The 23,751-nt window shown below is 44.4% G+C and overlaps 1 protein-coding gene across 1 annotated transcript in view; it reads right to left on the reverse strand.

The window, feature by feature from the left end:
- h6pd (hexose-6-phosphate dehydrogenase (glucose 1-dehydrogenase)) overlaps nucleotides 1–23,751 on the reverse strand; it is a 68,016-nt gene that overhangs the window by 23,459 nt on the left and 20,806 nt on the right. Inside the window, exons 2-3 of the mRNA XM_048615062.1 lie at nucleotides 22,940–23,600; nucleotides 9,294–9,411 (exon numbers count right to left, since the gene is read on the reverse strand). Coding sequence (XP_048471019.1) covers nucleotides 9,294–9,411; nucleotides 22,940–23,569 — 748 coding nt within the window. The 5' untranslated portion in view covers nucleotides 23,570–23,600. The remainder of the gene's footprint in view (nucleotides 1–9,293; nucleotides 9,412–22,939; nucleotides 23,601–23,751) is intronic.

Below are 23,751 nucleotides of genomic sequence, written 5' to 3' on the forward strand. Positions count from 1 at the left end.
GAAACGTCAGCCTCTCTGCTCCTATGATGCTGCTTGACCTGCTGTGTTCATCCAGCCCTGCACATTATTATGGGGGTCTCTAGATTAAGAGTCCAGTGATAATACCACTAGGCCATCGCCTCCCTAATGTGTGATGGTAACCCAGACATCTAGGGGCTGGTTGATGGGGTCCTGTGCCTGAGGTGATGGAGGACACGACAGTAAGTGCTGAGTACAAATAACCACAATTGTTTAAACCATTCCTATACCGTTGTCTTTGCAGGCTGGTTAACGTAGAGGAAGTGCGCTGCTCTCCTAGGACAGGCCATCCAGCAAGTCAGCAGCTTTTTAAAGGTGATAACAAGAACTGCAGATGCTGGAGTCAGAGTGAATCAGACAGCCTGAGTGTAGACAGGAAACTGGAGAAGACAGAAGGGGAGCAGAATCCTTCTGGCTTGCTCAAATTGTACTGATAAGCTCAAAGATTGGACACTTCTGCATAAGACTTCTATGTCCACAGAAACTTCCTAATTGGAACCTGCTGCATCTTAGCATATCCAGGTAATTGGACACATGAAATGGCAGCAAAATGTATGAACCCTGTATTAGGAAATGGTATGAAAAGTGTAATCGCCCTCTGCCTGTAAACAGGATTGCCAATGGTGATTGATGCTACGCCCCAAAAATTTCCCAACCACCTGCCAAAACAATTGACAACATGACTGATCGGCCCATCAGTTCACCTCGTGCACAGTAACAGTCTCGCCCAGGGTTGCCCTTCTGCTCCTGGTATTAATCAGCCACCATTCACTCCATCTCACCCACTCGAGGTCTGGTGTCAAAGAGAAAACAAGTAATGTTCCCTAGTGAAGTGCGGAGGGAAAGCAGTGGAGTAGTGGCCATGTCACTGGAATAGCAACCCAGAGTCCCATTGGGTCAAATCCCACCGTGACAGATAATGAGATTCAAATCCAATAATATCTGGAATAGGGAACAGGCTTAATGGCGACCACTAAACCATTGATGATTGTTGTAAAAATGCATTTAGTTGACTAAGGAAGTCCTTAAGGGAAAGAAAGCTGCTTACTTACCTGCCTCTGGCATACATGTGGCTTCAGTACCTATGCCAACGTGATTGACTACTCAACTAGAGATGGGCAATAAATGTTGGCCTGACCAGACTCACAGGCATTCCAGGAGGATTGGAAATCTGTTTATGCATCACTTAACAATGTGTTCTGAGAGAAACAGCACACTCAGTGGTACACGCCACCGCTGTGACCTGTGCCAGGAGCCCACACAAATCTAGCTCCCTTTCAACTTTCAGCAAATGCTATTAATGACACAACCCAGAGAAGTCAAAGGTAAAGGTGGTTTTCTTCAATGTATGTCGCAGGTACTTTGTTGAGGTCACCCTGGACAAATTGTTATGGTCCGCTTGACTGAATCGCAAACTCAGAATAGAAACAGATGACATGTGGTACAGGATAGGTGAATGAAACAGCACCATCTCTGCAAGGGGTCTGCTGATGTTGTGCCTCTGCATTTGTGCCAATTCACATCAGCAGCCTGTGTTCCTTCCTTGTACCTCAGTCAATGCATGAAAGACTAATTAAATTAATCAATACTGCAGACTAAGAGGCCCAGGTTTAAGTCCCACATGCTGCGGAGGTATATAACAGCAGGTTGATTAAAAACATTTAGAAGGATAAGACATACAACACTAATCGCCTCCTCCATGAATGAAGTGCCACACCAATTGAAATTTTTCATTTGCATCAATCATCTCCAAACAGCAATAATTAGAAATCATTGCCAAAGTGACAAGCAGGAAATAGGTCCCCAACTGTGTTCTGCCAAAATAAAAATGATCCAGTTTAAACAGTGCGAGATTCTGGCACTACCCAAATTATATTCAACCATACTGCTATAGACCTTGAAATGTCTTTCAATTTCAAATTAAAACAATCTTAGTCTCAAATGCCCAAACAGATTTCATAGTTCTGATTTCACCCTTCTACCCAATAGGGCAGAATGTCTTGGCAATGTGGGTCACCTGCCCCATGGAACTGATACACTCGATGAAGTGGCCACTTTCAAATCAAGCTTCAGTCGGGTTTAATTCTGTAAGTGGCAGGAGATAAAACCTGGACTCAAGGGGTGACACTGCAGGGAGCTGCTGAACTAGTGTGCACTGTCTCAAAGGAAGCAAGATCCGTGGAGGTGTCAGTGTTTTTTTTAAATATTCATTCACTGGATGAGAGCGTCTCTGGATGGACCAGCATTTATTGCCGATCCCTAATTGCCCAGAGGGCAGTTTAGAGTCAACCACATTGCTGTGAGTCTGGAGTCACATGTAGGCCAGACCAGGTAAGGATGGCAGTCTCCTTCCCTAAAAGACATCAGTGAACCAGATGGGTTTTTCCTGACAATCGACACTGGATTCATGGTCATCATTACACTGTTGATTCCAGATTTTTTTTACTAAATTCAAATTCCATCATCTGCCATGGCGGAGATTCAAACCCAGGTTCCCCAACATTCCCTGGGTCTCTGGATTAATAATCCAGCAATAACACCACCAGGCCATTGCCTCCCCATGTGTGAATGGTTTAGAGACATTGAGCACCTTGTTGACTATGAGCCTGTAATGAACTGGGCTTCCTGCTGTCTGACCAAGCCCTGGAAGCTATCTGGCCAACTGCTCACTCTCTGAGTCACACTAGGTTAGCAGCCAAGAGAGGAGAAAAACTGGATAAAAATAAACACAGTTAACACAGCACTGAGAAAGAGAAATTGAATATTCTGTGCACGCATACACAGACACACAGACACACAGACACACACCAATAATGAATCTACTGCCCCAGTTTCACAAAGTTGTGACTTTGGAGCAGCACTGATGTATCACCCGTTCATTTACTAATGTGTTCTGGGAAAGAAAAATAGAGGTCACCCTGATTCAGAACAGGTGATTTCTCGAGAAAAGAATCATTTTCTAAAGCATGGTCAATTGCAGGATTAAGTGGCAGTCTGGGAAGCGTGCATTAACAGAGGTGTCTATACATCACACTCAATGACAGGAAGCTGTACAGGATAGGTGAATGAAACAGCACCATCTCTGCAAGGGGTCTGCTGATGTTGTGCCTCTGCATTTGTGCCAATTCACATCAGCAGCCTGTGTTCCTTCCGTGTACCTCAGTCAATGCATGAAAGACTAATTGAATTAATCAATACTGCAGATTCACCAGTGCCTGGTGATTAGATGCAGAGAGACTGACTCAGCACTGACAGAGCCAGCAAGGCTAAACTATGAGCATTCAAAGTGTCCCCTTAAATAAGACAACAGAACACAGCCTGATCCCTGAATAGCTGTTTTAATGGGAAGCATGATTATCCTGCATTAAATTTCAAGGGCAGAACTAGGAATATTTTTCAGTACGGTTTGAAACTCCAGGGACCCAGGTTTTGAAACAATACCTACTCATTACGGGTCATAGATTATACATAGTGGAATAAAAGGAGCTGATATTTTTATTTTCATATTTCAAAGCTGCCGTGGAGATAATGTCAGGCTACTGGTACCAAGACCTTCACATTGCTACGGGTTTGGATCAGAGTTGGAAAGCAGTTTTGTGTGCTGGGTTATTGCAGCCATCTTGTGGCACAGTGGTAGTGTCCTTACTCCTGGACCAGGAGGCCTTGGTTCAAGTCCCATCTGCTCCAGGAGTGAGTAATAACCCCTCTGAACAGGTTGATGGGTGGGAAAGAAATTGCAGTCTCCAGTATCCCCTGCAACCACTGGCTGCGTAGTTCACTGACCTTTTCACCACTACAGCAGTACAGTACAGACAGGGACTGGATGGGACCACTGCAGTTCATCAGGGTTGGCTGCATCTGCCTTTTGGAGGTGACTTCTCCATCAGAGGACCCCTGCCTGGACTCTCCGCACTAATAACTGAGACTCTAGTGGTGCCCTCCGTCTTACAGAAAACCCAGCTTTCTGGCTCTTACCAATGCCAGAAGACACAGGAGCAGAAAGAGGCAATTCAGCCCATTGAGAGTGCTCCACCATTCAATGAGATCATGGCTCATCTGATAATCCTCAACTCCACTTTCCTCATCGAACATTGTACCCCCCAGTTCCCTTGCTGATGAGGAATCTATCTCAGCCTTGAATATATTTAACAGCACAGCCTCGCCAACCCTCTGAGATATCTCAGAGAAAAAAATTCCTCCTCATCTCTCTCTTAAATGGGCGACCCCTTACTATGACTTAATGGCCTCTCATCTTAGACTGTCCCACAAAGGAGAACATCCTCTCTCCCTCTACCCTGTCAAGCCCCCTAAGAATTTTTCAATAAGGTCTCCTGTCATTCTTCCAAACTCCAAAAAGAGTACAGGCCCAACCTACTCAACCTCTCCCAGTAAGTCAGGCCCTCCCTACCTGGTATCAGCCTATTGTCCTTCTCCATGCCGCCTCCAATGTTATTACATCTTTCCTCAGATAAGGGGAGCAAAATTTTCTGCAGTATTCCATGCGTAGTCTAACTAATGCCTTAGCATGACTTTGCAGTTTTTATACTCTATTCCCTTGCAAATAAAGGCCAATATTCCAATAGCCTGCCATATTACCTGCTCAACTTGGATTCCAGCTTTTCGTGGGGCAGGACATACCCAGGGATGGTTTTTTTTTTCCTTTTCTTTATTCATTCATTCACGGGATAAGGGTATCGCTGGCTAGGCAGCATTTATTGCCCATCCCTAATTGCCCAGAGGGCAGTTAAGAGTCAACCACATTGCTGTTGGTCTGGAGTCACATGTAGGCCAGACCAGGTAAGGATGGCAGTTTCCTTCCCTAAAGGACATTAGTGAACCAGATGGATTCATGGTCATCATTAGATTCTTAATTCCAGATATTTTTATTGAATTCAAATTCCACCATCTGCTGCATTGGGATTTGAACCAGGGTCCCCAGAGCATTATCTGGGTTTATGGATTAACAGTCCAGCAATAATACCACTAGGCCATTGCCTCCCTTAGTGATGGTGGTGTCTGGGTCATTGATAACTCCTTCTTCTCATTTTGGCATGATGTTGGCAAGAAGGAGTTTGTAGGGATGGCAGGGCTGGGTTTCATGTTCGCTGGTTCCATAGTCAATGCCAGTGGTCCATCCAGTTTCCTTCCATCGTTTGCCACATTGCTGTGGGTGAGGAGCTACATGTACACCAGAGGATGGCAGATCTCCTTCCCTGAAAGGCATCGACGAAGCAGGTAGTTTTTTTACAAATTTGTGAAGCATCAGAGTAACTTGTAATTCCAGACGTTTCTGAATTCCAGTTTCACCACCTGCCGTGGGATTTGAACCCAAGTTGGCAGAACATTAGCCTGGGATTCTGGGTCACTCGTGACATTACCGATATGCCACTCTTCCCCACAATGGGTCAGTCTGCTGCCAGACAGTTCAAAGGAACTGCCTTCGATCAAATATTGGCTTATCACATAGGGCTGCACAGGATGCACAGCACAGAAACTGGTCACAAGCTCTCCCTCACCCAACTTCACCTAATCCAAGGGTAGCACGGTGGCACTGCTACCACACAGTGCCAGGGACTTGGGTTCAGTTGTACCCTCGGTGACTGTGTGGAGTTTGTACATTCTCCCCGTGTCTGCATGGGTTTCCTTCCACAGTCCAGAGGTGTGCAGGTTAGATGGACTGGCCATGCTAAATCGCCCCATACTGTCTAGGGATGTGCAGGTTAGTTGTATTAGCCATGGGAAATGCAGGGTTACGGGGATGGGGTGTGGTAGGTCTGGGTGGGATGCACTTTTGAAGGATTCGTGTAGACTCGACAGGCTGAATGGTGATATTTGCATTTTCACAAGTGCATTCTAATCAAAATAACAGTCTACTTCTTTCCCCATCATGTCCTTATCTAGTTTCCTGTTAAGTACATCTTTGCTGATCACCCTAAATGCACTAAGTAATGGCAAGCTCTGCATTCTAACCATTCTCTGGATAAACACAGGGGCACAGGGTAGGAACAGGGCAAACAATTCTACCCCTCAAGCCTGTTCGGCTCTTTCAACATTCAGATCCTCCTGGTGTTGTTGTGGTGAGTTATAACTGAGGGTCACACAGATGCAGAAGGCTGGAAAGCTGACCTTTCGGGTCTGGACCCTTCGGGCCTGGCCTGCTGCGTTCATCCAGCTCTACACCTTGTTTTCTCAGACTCCAGCATCGGCAGTTCCTACTAAGTAAAAACCAAAAGAACTGCGGATGCTGTAAATCAGGAACAAAAACAAAGTTGCTGGAAAAGCTCAGCAGGTCTGACAGCATTTGTGGAGGAGAAAACAGAGTTAACGTTTCGGGTCCGGTGACCCTTCCTCAGAACAGTTCCTACTATCTCTGCAGAAGGCTGGTCCTGTTTTGCCGATGGGAATAGATGAAATCAGGGCTGGAGTTGAGCACAGACCAGATGGGCTAAATGGCCTATTTCTACGCTGACAATTCGAGGCAGTTGTATCCTTGAAAACCCCAAGGGATACAAGATTTGCCATGAAGCTGCTTGCTCTATTTGAGGGACGAGGTGAGAAATTTGATGGGGAGTTGAAATGGAAACATTCAAAGGGGTTGACAGAAGGCTTCAAAAAGATGGAGAAAGTTGTAATATTAAGGCAGAAAGCTCTCTGATTTCTTTATGCCAGCAGACAGAATGAATCTGAACATGCACCTGACATGGACATTTTCCAATCATCCTCTCAGCAGTTCACCGTGACGGCTGGGATCGCTTCTTTCACTGAATATAAAGAAATTAAAGCCTGTCAGATAACTCTGCCTTCAGCTATGGAGTGAGAATGTCCTAGGTACTGTCACAGCAATTCCAACACAGTAGGAGGCCATTGTGACTGAATTAGCTCCACTATGTATTCTGATACCATCTTACTCTCCTTATGCTACTTAATAATCATCTTCAAACATTTCTCTAATGCCCTGTTAAACATTGTGCTTCACTAGGTTTCAATACGCATTATATTCTCATAACCCTTTAACTGTGAACTTTTCTCCTAACCAACTCATTAACTGCTCTCATATTCACTCAACACTCAGGTCCCATTATCAGTGAAAATAATTTTAAACTATTTCACACAAATTTCAGTATTACTTGTGGCCCCAGACCTGACACCTTCCTTTCTCTATTCCACCAAACAGAGCCTTAGTTATTCTCTCCAGGATTTTAAATGTAGCTAAACCATCTCATGTTACGCACTGTGAACAATCCCTGGCCTCTCTACCCATGAAACTCCCCAGGAAATCCATATTGATATGATCCCAGAAACTCACCAAGGCTCCTTTGACAGCACATTCCAAGCCCTTGCCCACTTCCATCTAGAAGGACAAGGGTAGAAGATACATGGGAACACTGTCACCTGCAAGTTCCCCTCCAAGCCACTCACCATCATGATTTGGAAATATATCGTTGTTCCTTCACTGTTACTGGATCAAAATCCTGGAATTCCCTCCCTGTGGGCATTGTGGGTCATCCTACAGCACATGGACTACCGCAGTTCAAGAAGGCAGCTCACCATCACCTTCTGAAGGGGCAATAAATGCTGGGCCCAGCCTGTGACACCCATATCCCATGGATAAGGAAAAAGCTGATAGTCCAATTGGACAAGTCAAATCCCAAAACAAAACCTGGTTTGATAGATCATGTAGTTGTTTAAAGTTATTTAGTTAATGTGGTGATGAGTCACTGAAACATCTTCACAACAGGCTGTGGGTGGTCTTCAACAACAAAATGTAAGTTAATTACACAAAAGAAAGAAAAGAAACCAAGCTATAGCTGTAAATAAGTTTTAGTCGGAAGGATCCTAACATGAACTTCAGCACAAAGTTTCAACTCATTTCCTGAAAACATCCATTTCTGAAACTCAAGTCCAGACAAATTACACCTTTCCCTTAACTCTTTAGGTTTCTACTTAACTCCAGTGTTTAACCCCTGGACTGTGGAGACAATGATTCTTTTCAGAATCTGTTGACATGTTTCAGTCTTTGGAATTCCTTGCCACAGAGAGCTGTGGGTCCTTGCGTATATTTAAGGCTGAGATAGATTCTTGATCATTCAAGGAATCAAGGGTTATGGGGAAAATGGCAGGAAGGTGGACGAGAGAAATGTTGGATCAAGGGGTTGAATTCCTATTTCTTACTGTGTTATGGATTTCTTTATAAATCTGAATGCTTAAATTTTCTCAACTCTAATAATTTTCAGACTTCTAACCAAACTTTCTGGACTTGGAAACTTCACAAACTAGTCAATTCTGCTGAAGTGACTGGTTTCCCTTGAACTGAAGTAACAAACTCCTACTCAAAGAGAAACTAAAACCTGCTTCTGAACTCAATCCTGATTCTTCTGAACTGAACAGAAAAAAAATTATTAGTTGTAACTTGTTTACCCTTCCTTTCCAAAATATCTTTCTAATAAACCCGCAAAAATCTGTAGTCACATGCCTTCTGAGTAATGATGGATTTAGGTCACTGTTTCCATACTGACTTGCTGACCATTAAACAAAAACCTTCACATCCATCTGCCTCTCTTTTTAAATGAATCCATATTTGCAAAATGATTACAATACGTATTGCACAACTTTCATCACAACATTTAGTCGTACTTGGGGTTCATAGTGTGTAGTAAGCATGATTGGTGAAACTCAGCATTCACTATTATTGCTCTTCTCTGTACATGCACTGCTAAAATAGGAAATCCAGACACTGCTGTGCTATTAAATTAAATTCTATTAAATTCTATGTTTTCTTACACAGTGTGCTGTTGTCCATACCAGCACCCCACCCCCCGCCAACCCCACCTCATTGCCACTCTGGAATTAATTAGAAATCACTGAACTGACAAGAACTGGCCTTTTTCTTAATTCATTCACAGGATGAGGGCATTGCTGTCTAAGCCAGCATTTATTGCCCATCCCTAATTATGCAGAGGGCAATTAAGAGTCAACCACAATTTTACCCAATTAGCTTGGTTAAATCCCCTGTCAGATGTAGAATATACAGCTTTGTCCCGACAATATACCCAGTACCTCTGAATGAGATCAGTAACTGATGGTCAATTTTGTGTTGCCGATCTGCATTCAGCAGGAAATATATTGAGCTGTTATAGTATTCAGGTTAAGTAGCTTCATTTTTCAAACAACTGTCCCAAAAACGTTTGGGGTGACAGTGAAAATTCCACTTAACAAAGCACTATGTCTATATGTTTTGGAGGCAGTATAATTTCTTGCACAGAGATTATCCTTACCTTTAGAATCCAAAGTCTCCTTCATGACGATTTCCACTCTTTCAACGTGATGCTGGTTCCAAATGGGATCCAAGGAATGCTGATTGTCATGTCGGAATGGCAAAATATGGGCAATCGCCTGAAACCATAATTTGGAGAAAAAGATCGTGAAGAGAAACATTGAGACATCTACCTTCCACCCACTTCCTATTCTACCTTTCTGTTACTCAATCAATACATGGCATTCTGCCCAATGTGGTCTACGGGGAAACTAGCTTTTAGCTCCAGGATTTTGATTCAGTGGCAGTGCAGGAACGGTGATATAGCTGCATTAAGGATGCTGTTTGACAAGAACAGAAAATTGCAGGTTGTGTTGGCTCTTGTGCCAGGTGGTAGAGTTTGGGGCTTTGGAAGCTGCTTGGTGAAGCCTCGGTGAATTTCCGCAGTGTACCTTGTAGATAGTACACACTGCCGCTACTGAGTGTTCGCAGCGGAGGAATTAATCTTTAAAATACTGCAGGTAAGCCATCACAAGCGTGCGTTCTCAGTGGAATCATTGTTAAGAACCAAGATGGAGTTTAATCTGGACAAGTGTGAGGTAACACATTTTGAGAGGCCAAATGCAAGAGCAAAGTGTGCTGTAATTGGCAGGATCCTCAGGAGCACTGGTATACAGAGGGATCTTGGGGTGCAAGTCCATAGCTCCCTGAAAGTGGCAACACAAGGGGATCACGAGCTTACAGAAGGCATACGGCATGTTTGCCCTCATCGATTGGGGCATTGAGTATAAAACTTGGCAAGTCACGCTGCAGTTGTATAAAACTTCACTGAGGGCATATTTAGAGTATTGTGTACCGCTCTGGTGCCCACGCTATAGGAAGGAAGTGGAAGCTTAGGAAAGGGTGAAAATGAGGTTTACCGGGTGTTATTTTCTGAAGAAAGGTCTAGGCCTGAAACGTCAGCCTTCATGCTCCTCTGATGCTGCTTGGCCTGCTGTGTTCATCCAGCTCTACACCTTGTTATCTCAGATTCTCCAGCATCTGCAGTTCCTACTATCTCTTTACCAGGGTGTTGCCTGGATTGGGCTGTATTAGCTATTAGGAGAGGGTGAACAAACTGGGATTGTTTTCACTAGAGCGTCAGGGGCTGACAGGTGGCCTGATGGAAGTATATGAAGTTATGAGAGGCATGGACAGGGAGGATAGGTGGCCAGGTGGAGGCGAGGGCCTGGTGGTATTATCGCTGGACTGTTAATCCAGAGACCCACATAACATTCTGGGGACCCGGGTTCAAATTCCATCCAGATGGTGCAATTTGAATTCAATAAAAATATCTGGAATTAAGGATCTAAAGGTAACCATGAATCGATTGTCAGAAAAACCTATCTGGTTCACCAATGTCCTTTAGGGAAGGAAGCTGCCATCCTTACCTGGTCCGGCCTACATGTGACTCCAGACTCACAGCAATGTGATTGACTCTGAACTGTCCTCTGGGCAATTAGGGATGGGCAATAAATGCTGCCTGGTCAGTGACGCCGTCATCCCATTACTGAATATTACAAAAAGTTAAATACTAGGTTTAAGGTGAGAGGGGAAAAGTTTTCAGCAGATGTCCGAGGTAAGTTTTTTTACACAGAGGGTGGTAGGTGCCTGGAACCTGCTGCCAGGGGAGGTGGTAGGAGCAGATACAATAACAATGTTTAAAATGCATTTAGACAGACACATGAACTGGCAGGAAATAGAGGGATCAGGCCATGTGTAGGTAGACAAGATTAGTTCAGAATGGTATCATGGTCGGTGCAGGCGTAGTGGGCCAATAGGGCCAGGTTCTGTGCTGTACTGTACAATGTTCTTGCCTGTAAACTAAGTCCTGTCTGAAATCAATGAACTGTGAATCTTCCTGAATCTTAAGGATCACTGGTTTGGAAGGCACGGCACACGACTTCTGAACCACTGTGGTTACAAGGTGTGCGTAGTAAATTGTAATGTCTGGTTTTACTTCAGTTTACCAGCCGTTCAGATACACCTTGAGCATATCTTCATCTAGATTTTGAAATGGTTACTCAAATGTTTTCTCAATTAGAGCTCTCATTACACACTGCTAAAAGAAATGCAAAACTTTGGAATACTGCGTACAATTCTGGTCTCCTTGCTATAGGAAGGATGTTATGAAACTTGAAAGGGCTCAGAAAAGATTTACAAGGATGTAGCCAAGGTTGGAGGATTTGAGCCTGACCTCAATGGTGGGCAAGTTATTGGAGGGAATCTTGGGGGACAGGATTTACATGTATTTGGAAAGGCAAGGACTAATTAGGGATAGTCAACGTGGCTTTTTGCATGGGGAATCATGTCTCACTAACTTGTTTGAATTTTTTGAAGAAGTAACGAACAGAATTGATGAGGACAGAGCAGTGTATGTGATCTATTTGGACTTCAGTAAGTTGTTTGACAAGGTTCCTCATGGAAGACTGATTAGCAAGGTTAGATCACATGGATTACAGGGGGAACCACCCATTTGGATACAGAACTAGCTGGAAGGTAGGAGACAAAGGGTGGTGAGGATTGTTTTTCAGACTGGAGGCCTGTGACCAGCAGTGTGCCACAAGGATTGGTGCTGGGTCCACTGATGTTTGTCATTTTATATAAATGATTTGGATATGTAGGAGGAATAGTTAATAAGTTTGCAGATGACACCAAAATTGTAGGTGTAGTGGACAACGAAAAAAAGTTACCTCAGAGTACAACGGGATCTTGATCAGATGGGCCAATGGGCCGAGGACAGGCAGAAGAAGTTTAATTTAGATAAATGTGAGGTGCCGCATTTTGGAAAGGCAAATCAGGGCAGGGCTTATACACTTAATGGTAAGGTCCTGGGGAGTGTTGACGAACAAAGTGATCTTGGAGTGCATGTTCATAGTTCTTTGAAAATGGAGTCGCAGGTAGATAGGATAGTGAAGAAGGCATTTGGTATTTCCTTTATTGGTCAGTGCATTGAGTTCGTGAGTTGGGAGGTCATGTTGTGGCTGTAAAGGACATTGGTTAGGCCACTTTTGGAATACTGTATGCAATTCTAGTCTCCCTGCCAACAGGAAGCATGTTGTGAAACTTGAAAGGGTGGAGAAAAGATTTACAGGTTTGGCGGGTGTGAGCTACAGGGAGAGGCTGAATAGGCTGGGGCTATTTTCCCTGGAGCATTGGAGGCTGAGGGGTGACCTTATAGAGGTTTATAAAATCATGAGGGGCATGAATAGGGTGAACAGACAAGGTCTTTACCACAGGGTGGGGGAGTTCAAAACTAGAGGGGCATAGGTTTAAGGTGAGAGGGGAAAGATTTAAAGGGACCTAAGGGACAACATTTTCACACAGAAAGTGGTGTGGGCATGGAATGAATTGCCAAAGGAAGCAATGGAGGCCGGTACAATTACAACATTTAAAAGGCATCTGGATGGGAAGGATTTACAGGGATATGGGCCAAATGCTGGCAAGTGGGACGAGATTAATTTAGGATATCTGGTTGGCATGGACGAGTTGGACCGAAGGGTCTGTTTCCATGCTGTACATCTCTACAACTCTAACAGCCAAGGTCATTTTTTCCCAGGGTGGGGGATTTCAAAACTAGAGGGCATAAGTTTAAGATGAGAGGGGAAAGATTTAAAAAGGAGTTGAGGGGTAACTTTTTCATGCAGACAGTGGTGTGTGTATGGAATGAGCTGCCAGAGGAAGTGTTGTAGGCTGGTACAATTACAACATGTAAAAGTCATGCGGATGGATACATCAATAGGAAGAGTTTAGAGGGATATGGGCCAAATGCTGGCAAATGGGGCTGGGTCAGATTGGGATGTCTGGTTAGTGCGGATGAGTTGGACCAAAGGGTCTGTCTCTGTGCTGTATAACGCTATGACTCGAAAGGAATGGAGAATTCACCACGATCATGTTTAACCCCCACCACAATTAAGCCAATTTGTGAAACATATGAGCAACAAAGAGAAGGAGAAGAGACTCATCCCTTTAACCCAGGCCTGCCCCCAATCAAGGAAACTCCTCACTGCCCCCCGAAAGGTTATCCATTCAGACTTCGGCACAGGGACTAGCAACTGATCCTGCCCAACTGTAAATGTGCCCATCACTCATACCCATCGCTCCACACCTGAGGGATAGCAGGTATGCTACACTGACCACATGTTGAGAAAGTCTAACCTCAAGATCAGTGACTCTGAAAATGTGCTCCTCTACGGTGAGTGATTCAGATTGTGGGCATTGCTTAGTTCAGTTGGCTGGATGGCTGGTTTACAATGCAGAGTACCACCAACAGCATGGGTTCAATTCCTGCATTAGCTGAGGTTGCCATGAATTATTCTCCTTCTCAGCCTCTCCCCTCACCTGAGGGTGGTAAGCCTCAGATTAAATCACCACCAGTCATCTCTCCCTCTCTCTCTCTCTCTCTCTAATGAGAGAGCAGCCTTCAACTATGGTGATTTTACCTTTAATGGAGATGGTGTCTTTCGAATCCCACCATCTTCAATCCTACACACTTCCAAGAACCGAGCAGAGTCCGTTCCCTCTCTCTATTAGAACTTCCTGTCATCAGAAGCTCTTGTTTGGAAATAATTCTAGTATCTTATCCTTATAAATCACAGGTCCAAGATTCATGTGTTATTCCGGTTGCCTTCCTAACCACCATCTTCAGAGCTTCAATATCCTTCACCACGCACAAAGGCCAAAGTTAAAGATAATCTTCACTGTGCAGATATACCAGAACATTCTAAGAGTACTGTATCGTAGTCCTCTCAGTGCCTCCTAAAACCAAATATTTGTCCTATCTATGGGCATCGTACATTGCTTGAGTGCAATAACAGATCAATAATTACTTCCAGCTCTATCTCTTGACATCTTATCTTTAAAGTCCATGTCTTCCCAAAATATAAATGTGTCTAGGATTCACTAATCTCTAATGATGTATTTGTCCACATTAAAGGACATCGCCCAGACACAGGCTTATTTCCCCCAAGTTGTCTAAAATTGGCAGTAACTCATTTGATTTTTAAATCAATAACTCCTATGCATTATTTTCCTGCATTCAACCATGTTAAAATGTTTCTATCAATGTCCCATTTAAATTGTTAACAAACACAATGAACTGCAACAGCATCAATACGGAGGCCATTCTTAAGAACAACAATCCTCTAAGGACATAGAAACAGGAGTAGGCCATTCAGCTCCTTGAGCCTGTTCCACCGTTCAATGGGATCATGGCTGATCTGTGGCCTATCTCCATGTACCAGCCTTTGGCCTATATTCCTTAATATCTTTGCTTAACAAAAACGAATTAACTATCTGTTCAGACATTTGAATTGACTACCCATTCAACAAAATATCCGTCCTTCTAATTCATTATATACACGCATTTAGAATCCCTACAGTGTGGAAATAGGCCCTTGAGCCCAACAAGTCCACATTGATCCACAAAGCATCCCACCCACAACCACTCCCCTATAACCCACCTAATCTATACATCCCTGAACATTACAGGAAATTTAGCAAGGACAATTTACCTAACCTGTGCACCTTTGGACTGTGGGACGAAACCGGAGCACCCGAAGGAAACCCACGCAGACACGGGGAGTACACGCAAACTCCACATAGACAGTCGCCCGAGGGTGGAATTGAACCCAGGTCCCTGGCACTGTGAGGCAGCAGTGCTAACCGCTGAGCCACCGTACCACCCCTTAGCACAAGTGGCAGCAGTGGGATACGAACCCATGCCTCCTAGAAGACTGGATCTAACAGGAATCCAAATCTGTTCCTTATCGAGTCCCTTTTGGGAATGTGGGTACGGCCATGAGTAGGACAACAGTCATCCATCCCTTTACCCATTGTATCAAGGCATCAAGGGGTGTGGGATCAAAGCAGAAATACAGCATTGGTATAGAATTGAATGGAGGCATGGCCTCAAAGGGCCAAATGGCTAACTTTTAGTTCTAGTTTCTATTTCTGAAAAGAATTTAACTTCTTGAAATCAAGGCGCATGGAATTATGAGGGACGTTTAGATACTATGAGCGATGTGGTGATGGAAAGAAGACTTTCAATTGTGTGTAAGAGCACTTTTAGATATGAAGGAAAGAGAAACTAAAAAAAGAGAGCTTAAGAAGGAGCAATTTCCTTTAGCAGGGAGATCAATAACTAAGGGACATAGATTGAAATTAATTGGTAAAAGGATTAGAGGGACTGAAGAAGTTTTTTTACATTCAACAGTGTGACTGGCTCTGGCTGCTGCAAGGATGTGGAGGCAGAAACCCTCATCCTATTTCAATAAAGCTTGGACAAGCATTGGAGACGCTGTAACTTATGAGGCTACAGAGCAAGCGCTGGAAGGTAGGAGAGGCTGGATAGCTCTTTCCATGCTAGTACAGACAACGAGCCAAATGGCCTCCTCCTGTGCTGTACAATTTCTACGATTCAGTGAATTCAGTTGGGTTAGAAAGCTGGATTTCTGAAACTAAGCTGGGAGTCCCATCATGTGCTAAACAATGCCATCTAACAGTTTCTCTGTATCCGATAGCAAACTTACAGACCCATAATTATCAAGATCCAGTTTATTCTCCTACTTAGAAAGGGGATTCTGTATTTACAGAAGGAAAAGTTCTTGAAAAGCAGCACAAACTTCAGCTGAACATCTAATCCATTAAAAACAACAGCAGTGGAACTGAACCTATGGACAGATGGAAACTGATACTGCCCAATGTCAAAGGGTATGTCTACTGCAGATGGTTGGTGACTCTCTATCCACTGAAACAACTGTACTCCACTGGACCAAAACCCAATTAAAGGACTTGAAACACATACAAGCCTGACTAGGCTTAACAGCGTGTATGTGGAAGTAATGTTTCCTCTTGTGGGAGAATCCAGAACTAAAGGTCACCGTTTAAAAATAAGAGGTCACCAGTTTCAGACAGAGATGAGGAGAATTTCTTTCTCACAGAAGGTGGGGAGTCATAAAATTATATGGTACAAAAGGGGCCTCCTGACCCATCAAGTTTTTACTGCCAAAGCTACATGAAATCTAAACTAGTCCCACTTTCCAGCACAAGGCCCAAAGCCTTGAATGTTATGACATTTCAGTTTGGAACTGTCTCCCTCAGAAGGTAGTGGAAGCACAATGTGGAGTTGAGGCCACAATCAGATCAGCCATGATGATATTGAATAGCAACACAGACTCAAGGGGCTGAATGGCCTATTCCTGTTCCTATTCCATATACTTATACACATTTACAAAACAGAACAAGGGGAGGAATTATGTGTCAAATGTTGTTATTTGCATCTTGTGTCTCTGAACCTAAATTGGAATTAAGTACTTGTTTATCATAGCTCAGGCAGAATGGCCCTGGCACCCAAAGGCAAATGACAATGCCAACGTTACAGTCTCATTTCCTCATTGGAAGCCTGTCACCCATTGTCAGATCCAACAGCAGAAAAAGAATCTTGGAAGGATTGTAAACTATGAGGAGGACAGTGTGACATGTTGGTTGACTGGGAGGATAAGTGGCAGATGAAATTCAGGACAGAAAAATGTGAACTAATAGACTTTGGTCTGAAGAACACTGAAAAATAGCATAAAAGGGAGGGCACAGTTTTGAATGGGTTGCAGGAGCACTGGGTGTAAATATGCACAGATCAATGAAGGTAACAGGACGGGGGGGGGTGGCAGTTTTTACTTTAATTCACTCATGGGATGTGGGCATTGATGGCTAGCCCAGTATTTATTGCCCATTCCTAACAGCTCAGAGGGCAGTTAAGAGTCAACCACATCGCCGTGGGTCAGGAGTCACATGTAGGCTAGACCAGGTAAGCTCAGCAGTTTCCATCACTAAAGGACATCAATGAACCAGATGGGATTTTCCAACAATCGATAGTGGTTTCGTGTTTAAGATTAGACTGTTATTTTAAAATTTAGCTTTTGTTTTATTGAATTCAAACCCCACCACCTGCCATGGCAAGATTTGAACCCAGGATCTCAGAACATTACCTGGGTCTCTGGATTAATAGTCTAGTGATTATACCACAAGGCCATCACCTTTCCATGTAAAGTTAATAAAGCATATAGTGCTCTTGGGTTTATTAATAGGGGCACAGAGTACAAGATCAGGGAGGTGATATTGAGCTTTGCATAAGACACTTGTTAGACCTCACCTGGAGGGCCGTGTACTGTTGTGGGCACATTATAGGAAGGATGTGAATGCGTTGGAGAGAGGGCGGAAGCGCCTTATAAGAATGGTTCCAAGAATGAGAAACTTCAGTGATGAGGATAGATTGAAGAAGTTGGGACTGTTCTCCTTGGAGATAAGGTTAAAAGGGGATTTGATCGAGGTTTTCAAAATCCTAAGCAGACTGGATAGAGTAGACAGGGAGAAGACTGTTCCTGCTCATAAAAGGGACAAGAATGAGATGGCTTAGATTTAAAGTGATGTACGATCAAATCAAGAGTGATGTGAGAAACAAACATTTTCACACAGCAAGTAGTTAGGGTCTGGAATGCACTGCCTGGAAATGTGGTGGAAGTAGGTTCAATTGAGGCGTCCAAAAGGACATTGGATGATTATTTGGATAGGAATAGTGTGCAAAGGTATGGGGGACAAACAGGAGATTGGCACCAAGTAATGACACTCATTTGAAAGGCTGGTGTGGGCACGATGGGCTGAATGGCCTCTTCTGTACCATAAGAATTCTGTGAATTAATGAAGGGTTTTTTCATTTCTACCAGAGAAGCTGGGATGGACACTTTATACCGAGGAATATCATATTAGCCAATGAATCATTCAGTCCTAACGAATGATCATCTCATCCAATAGATAGACTATTGATCCAGAAACTCAACTGAAATCTTCTGGGGATCCAGGTTCGAATCCTGCCACAGCAGATGGTGGAATTTGAATTCAGTAAAAAATATTTGGAATTAAGAATCATCAGATGACCTTGCACCATTGTTGATTGTCGGGAAAAACCACGCGGCTCACTCAAGTCCTTCAGGGAAGGAAATCTGTTATCCTCACCTGGTCTGGCCGACATGTGACTCCAGACCCACAGCAATGTGATTGACTCTCAATTGCCCTCTGATCTAACTTAGCAAACCACTCAGTTGTATCAGTCACTACAAAATCTCAACAAAGAAATGAAACCGGATGGATTACCTGACATCAACCAAGACTGTCGACTGTGCAAAGTCCTCCTCACTAACATCTGGGGGTTAGTGCCAAAATTGGGAGAGCTGTCTCACAGACTAATCAAGCAACAGCCTGACATAGTCATACTCACAGAATTATACCTTACAAACAATGTCGCAGACACCACCATCACCATCCCTGGATATGTCCTGTCTCACCGGCAGGACAGACCCAGCAAAGGCGGTGGAACAGTGGGATACAGTTGGGAGGGAGTTGCTCTGGGAGTCTTCAAGATTGACTCAGGACCCCATGAAGTCTCATGGCTTCAGGTTAAACGTGGGCAAGGAAACTTCCTGCTGATTACCACATACCGTCCTCCCTCAGCCTGATGAATCAGTTCTCCTCAATGTTAAGCAACACTTAGAGGAAGCACTGAGGATGGCAAGGGCACAAAATGTACTCTGGGTGGGGGATTTCAATGTCCACCAGCAAGAGTGGCTCAGCAGCAATACAACTGATCGAGCTGGGCATCCATAAGGTGCTGTGGGCCATCAACAGCAGCAGAATTGTACTCCAGCACAGTCTGTAACCTCATGGCCCAGCATATCCCCCACTCAACCATTACCATCAAGCTAGGGGATCAACCCTGGTTCAATGAAGAGCGCAGGAGGACATGCCAGGAGCAGCACCAGGCATAACTGAAGATAAGGTACCAACCTGGTGAAGCCACCAAACAGGACTACTTGCATGCCAAACAACATAAGCAGCAAGTGATAGACAGAGCTAAGTGATCCCACAATCAATGGATCAGATCTAAGCTCTGCAAACCTGCCACATCCAGTCATGAATGGTGGTGGACAATTAAACAACTCACTGGAGAAGGAGGCTCCACAAATATCCCCAACCTCTACGATGGAAGAGCCCAGCACATCAGTGCAAAAGATAAGGTTGAAGCATTTGCAGCAATCTTCAGCCAAAAGTGCCAAATGGATGATCCATCTCGGCTTCCTCCAGTGGTTCCCAACATCACAGATATCAGTCTTCAGCCAATTTGATTCACTCCATGTGATTTAAGAAATGGTTGGATACACTACATTAGAATCCCTATACTGTGGAAACAGGCCACTTAGCCAAACAAGTTCACATCATCTCCCTGAAGATCATTCCGCCCAGACTAACACCCCACACTCTAACACTGTACCCTGCATTTCCCATGGCTAATCCACCTAACTTATAAATGTCTGGACACTATGAGTAATTTTGCATGGCCAATCCACCTAACCTGCACATCTTTGGACTGTGGGAGGAAACCAGAGCACCCTGAGGAAACCCACACAGACACGGAGAGAATGTGCAAATTCCACACAGACAGTCACCCAAGGCTGGAGTTGAACCTGAATCCCTGGCTCTGTGAGGTAGCAGCGCTAACCACTGAGCCACCATACTATGGGCCCTGACAACATTCCAGCAAGAATACTGAAGACTTGTGCTCCAGAATTTTCTGCACCCCTAGCCAAACTATTCTGGTGCAGGTACAATACTGGCAGCTACCCTACATCGTGGAAAATTGTCAAAATATGTCCTGTACACAAAAAGCAGGACAAATCCAACCCGGCCAATTCCCACCCCATCGGTCTACTCTCGATCATCAGTAAAGTGATGGAAGGTGTCACTAGCAGTGCTATCAAGCAGCACGTGCTCAGCAATAACCTGCTCAGTGACGCCAAGCTTGGGGTCCACCAGGGCCACTCAGCTCCTGACCTCATTACAGCCTTGGTTCAAACATGGACAAAAGAGCTGAATTCCAGAGATGAGGTGAGAGTGACAGCCCTTGACATCAAGGCTGCATTCGACTGAGTGTGGCATCAAGGAGCCCAAGCAAAACTGGAATCAATGGGTGTCAGGGGACAAACTCTCTGGTGGTTAGAGTCACACCCGACACATAGGAAGATGGTTGTGGTTGTAAAGGGTCAGCCATCTCAGCTCCAGGACATCTCTGCAGGAGTTCCTCAGGGTAGTGTCCTAGGTCCAACCATCTTCAGCTGCTTTGTCAATGACCTTCCCTCCATCACAAGGTCAGAAGTTGGGGATGTTCACTGATGATTGCACAATGTTCAGCACCATGCGCGACTCTTCAGATATTGATGCAGTCCATATTCAAATGCAACAAGACCTGGACAATATCCAGGCTTAGGCTGACAATTGGCAAATAACATTTATGCCACACAAATGCCAGCTAATGAAGATCTTCAATAACAGCCAATCTAACCACCACCCCTTGACATTCAATGGTGTTGCTATCACTGAATCCCCCACTATCAACATCCTGGGCTTACCGTTGACCTGAAACACAACCGGACTCACCACATAAACACAGTGGCTACAGCAGCAGATCCGAAGCTAAGAATGCTGCAGCGAGTAGCTCACCTCCTGACCCCGCAAAGCCTGTCCACCATCTACAAGGCACAAGTCAGGAGTGTGATGGAATACTCCCCGCTTGCCTGGATGAGTGCAGCCACAATAACACTCAAGAAGCTTGACACCATCCAGGACAAAAGCAACCCACTGGATTGGCACTGCATCCACAAGCATCCACTCCCTCCACCACCAACGCTCAGTAGCAGCAGTGTGTACTATCTGCGGAAGCAATGCAGAAATTCACGTAAAATTCTTAGACAGCACTTTCCAAACTCATGACCACTTCCATCTAGAAGGGCAAGGGCAGCAGATACATGGGAAACCACCTCCTCCAAGTTCCCCTCCAAGCCACTCACCATCCTGACTTGGAAATATATCGCCGTTCCTTCATTGTTGCCGTGTCAAAATCCTGGAATTCTCTCCTTTTAAGGCATTCTGGGTCTATCTACAACATGTGGCCTGCAGCGGTTAAAAAAGGCAGCTCACCACCACCTTCTCACGGGCTACTAGGGACGGGCAATAAATGCTGGCCCAGATGTCCATGCCCCACAAGTGAATAAAACAGAAATGCTGTGCCTGCATGCTACAAGAAAACTGGATGGACAACTAGACACATCACTTGTACTGAAGATTAAAAGAATTCTCAGCTCTTTTACTGTATCCTGAGTACAGTTTGATAGGCCAGATACAATGAGACTACCAACAATTATGTGGTTAATGCAAGAAATGACAAACTACTCTCTACAAGGTCCATCATTTCCAAACCTGATAAGTATAGCGATGTCCCGTTGCAGTGCGTCTGCATCTTCTCAATAAAGTACACTAAGCTATTGTTAGCAGCAGGAACCTTGGCTCATTTTGTTCTGTCACTCAACCCCAAGGATGTCAATAATGGCATCGCCATCACAGTCCGAGCTGTGAGCGACTTTCTCATTAAAGAACAGGGATCCTCCTATGTGTGGAGTTCCGCACCATATAATAGTGAGAAGCTTCTGGGGAATTAAATTTCTCTCCTTATTTTGATAATAATTAAGGAACAGTTACTGTAGGCATAGTGGTTACATAACAACAATCCAGAAAACATGAGTTTTCTATCTTTCTATTCCCGCTTTTGTCTACGCTGGCATTGCAACCAAGATCAATGCCAGGCTGAGAATTTGAACTCAGTTTAAACATCTAGAAATAAAAATGTGATATTCATAAGAGTGGCTGTGAAGTTGTTCGATTGTAATTAAAAAGACTAAAGCTTTTCAGAGTAGGTTATATTTAACCAGTCTGGTTCATACATGGCTCCCATGTAGTTGACTCATGAGTGCCTTCTGAAGTCATTGGAAACTAATCTGGAATGGGTAACAAATGTCTGTCTCAGCAGCACCCCCCACCTACAAAGAGTGAATGACAATAATAAATGATAATGTCACTTCATTATGCCACTTCACACAATTAGGAAAGTTTGAAGAACTGTCGATGCTGCTGGCAAGGCCTGAATTTATCGACCGTGAGAAAATGATGAAGAGTTATTTTCTTGAACCATTGCAGTCCGTGCAACTTACAAGTTTGACAGCAGAGATAGTAGGAACTGCAGATGCTGGAGAATCTGAGATAACAAGGTGTAGAGCTGGATGAACACAGCAGGCCAAGCAGCATCAGAGGAGCAGGAAGGCTGACGTTAAGGGTCTAAGTTTGACAGCAGTTTGGATGGCTTGTAAGGCCATTTCAGAGGGCCATTAAGAGTCTGTTACATTACTCTGGGACTTGGGATCACATATAGGGCCAGACGGTCAATTTCCTCCCTAAAGGACATGAGTGAACTAATTTGCTTTTCACAATGACCCAATAATTTGCATGGTCTCCATTACCTTTTATTCAAGATTTATTTAGCTTTTTGCTGTGATGGGATTTGAACTTGCATCCCTGCATTATTTGTCCAGGTCTCTGGTCTGCAAGTCCAGTCATATTACCACTGTGCTACCACAGCTGCTGTGCTGTAGTGTTCCTTAAATCATTCAAAAGAAACACGTACAACTTTGAAGAACACAAGCAGCTGTACCAGGTGACTGAGATTTGTTTGATAGTAGGAGCCGCACTCACCTGTTTACCGAGGTAATGATCAATTCGGTACATCTCCTCCTCTCGGAGGACCTTCTGCAGCTCTTCGGCTAACCGCTGGGCAGAATGAAGGTCATGTCCAAAGGGCTTTTCCAGGACAACACGCAACCAGGACCCTCCCCGCGGCCGACAGGTGGCATTAATCTTGGTCGCGGTGTTGGCGTAGGCAAAAGCGGGAATAGAAAGATAGAAGAGGCGGCCTTCCTCCCGAAGCCCCTCTTGGGCCAGCGTCTCCTCAATCTTCTTGTTCAAAGCGGAGTAGTCTTCGTGAGTGTCCAGTTGGTGGTACTGGGTTGACTTCAGAAACTGATCCTTGAGCAGCACGCATTTCACTGATGGCACATTTGGCAAACAGGACAGGCCTTTCAGAATCTCGTACATTACCGGTGAGGCTTCCAAGGAGCTGAGGCGGGTGCCCCCATAAAAGCTCAGGCTGTGGGCACCACCAAGCTGCTCTGCATACGACTGAAATAAACCTTGCCACAGGTACTTTTTGGCCAAGTCCCCCGTGGCCCCGACTAAGACAACAGAAATGTGGGATTTGGATTCTGTGCCGAGCACATGCAGCAATCTACAGAGAAGCAGGCCATAGACAACTTGTGCAGAAATCATCGTTATAACAGGCTAAATATCCTCCAGGAACCTTTGAAAATAGAAACAAAAAGTAAATGGCATATGGTTCTAGTTTACATTAAAAAGATGGCTTTTTTTTAATCATTTGCTACACCTGACAACAATACTCCATAACTTTAAATGACATAACAAGGTGTAGAGCTGGATGAACACAGCAGGCC

This window comes from Rhincodon typus, chromosome 31 (assembly GCF_021869965.1).
Source record: "Rhincodon typus isolate 14 chromosome 31, sRhiTyp1.1, whole genome shotgun sequence".
Taxonomy (NCBI): Eukaryota; Metazoa; Chordata; class Chondrichthyes; order Orectolobiformes; family Rhincodontidae; genus Rhincodon; species Rhincodon typus.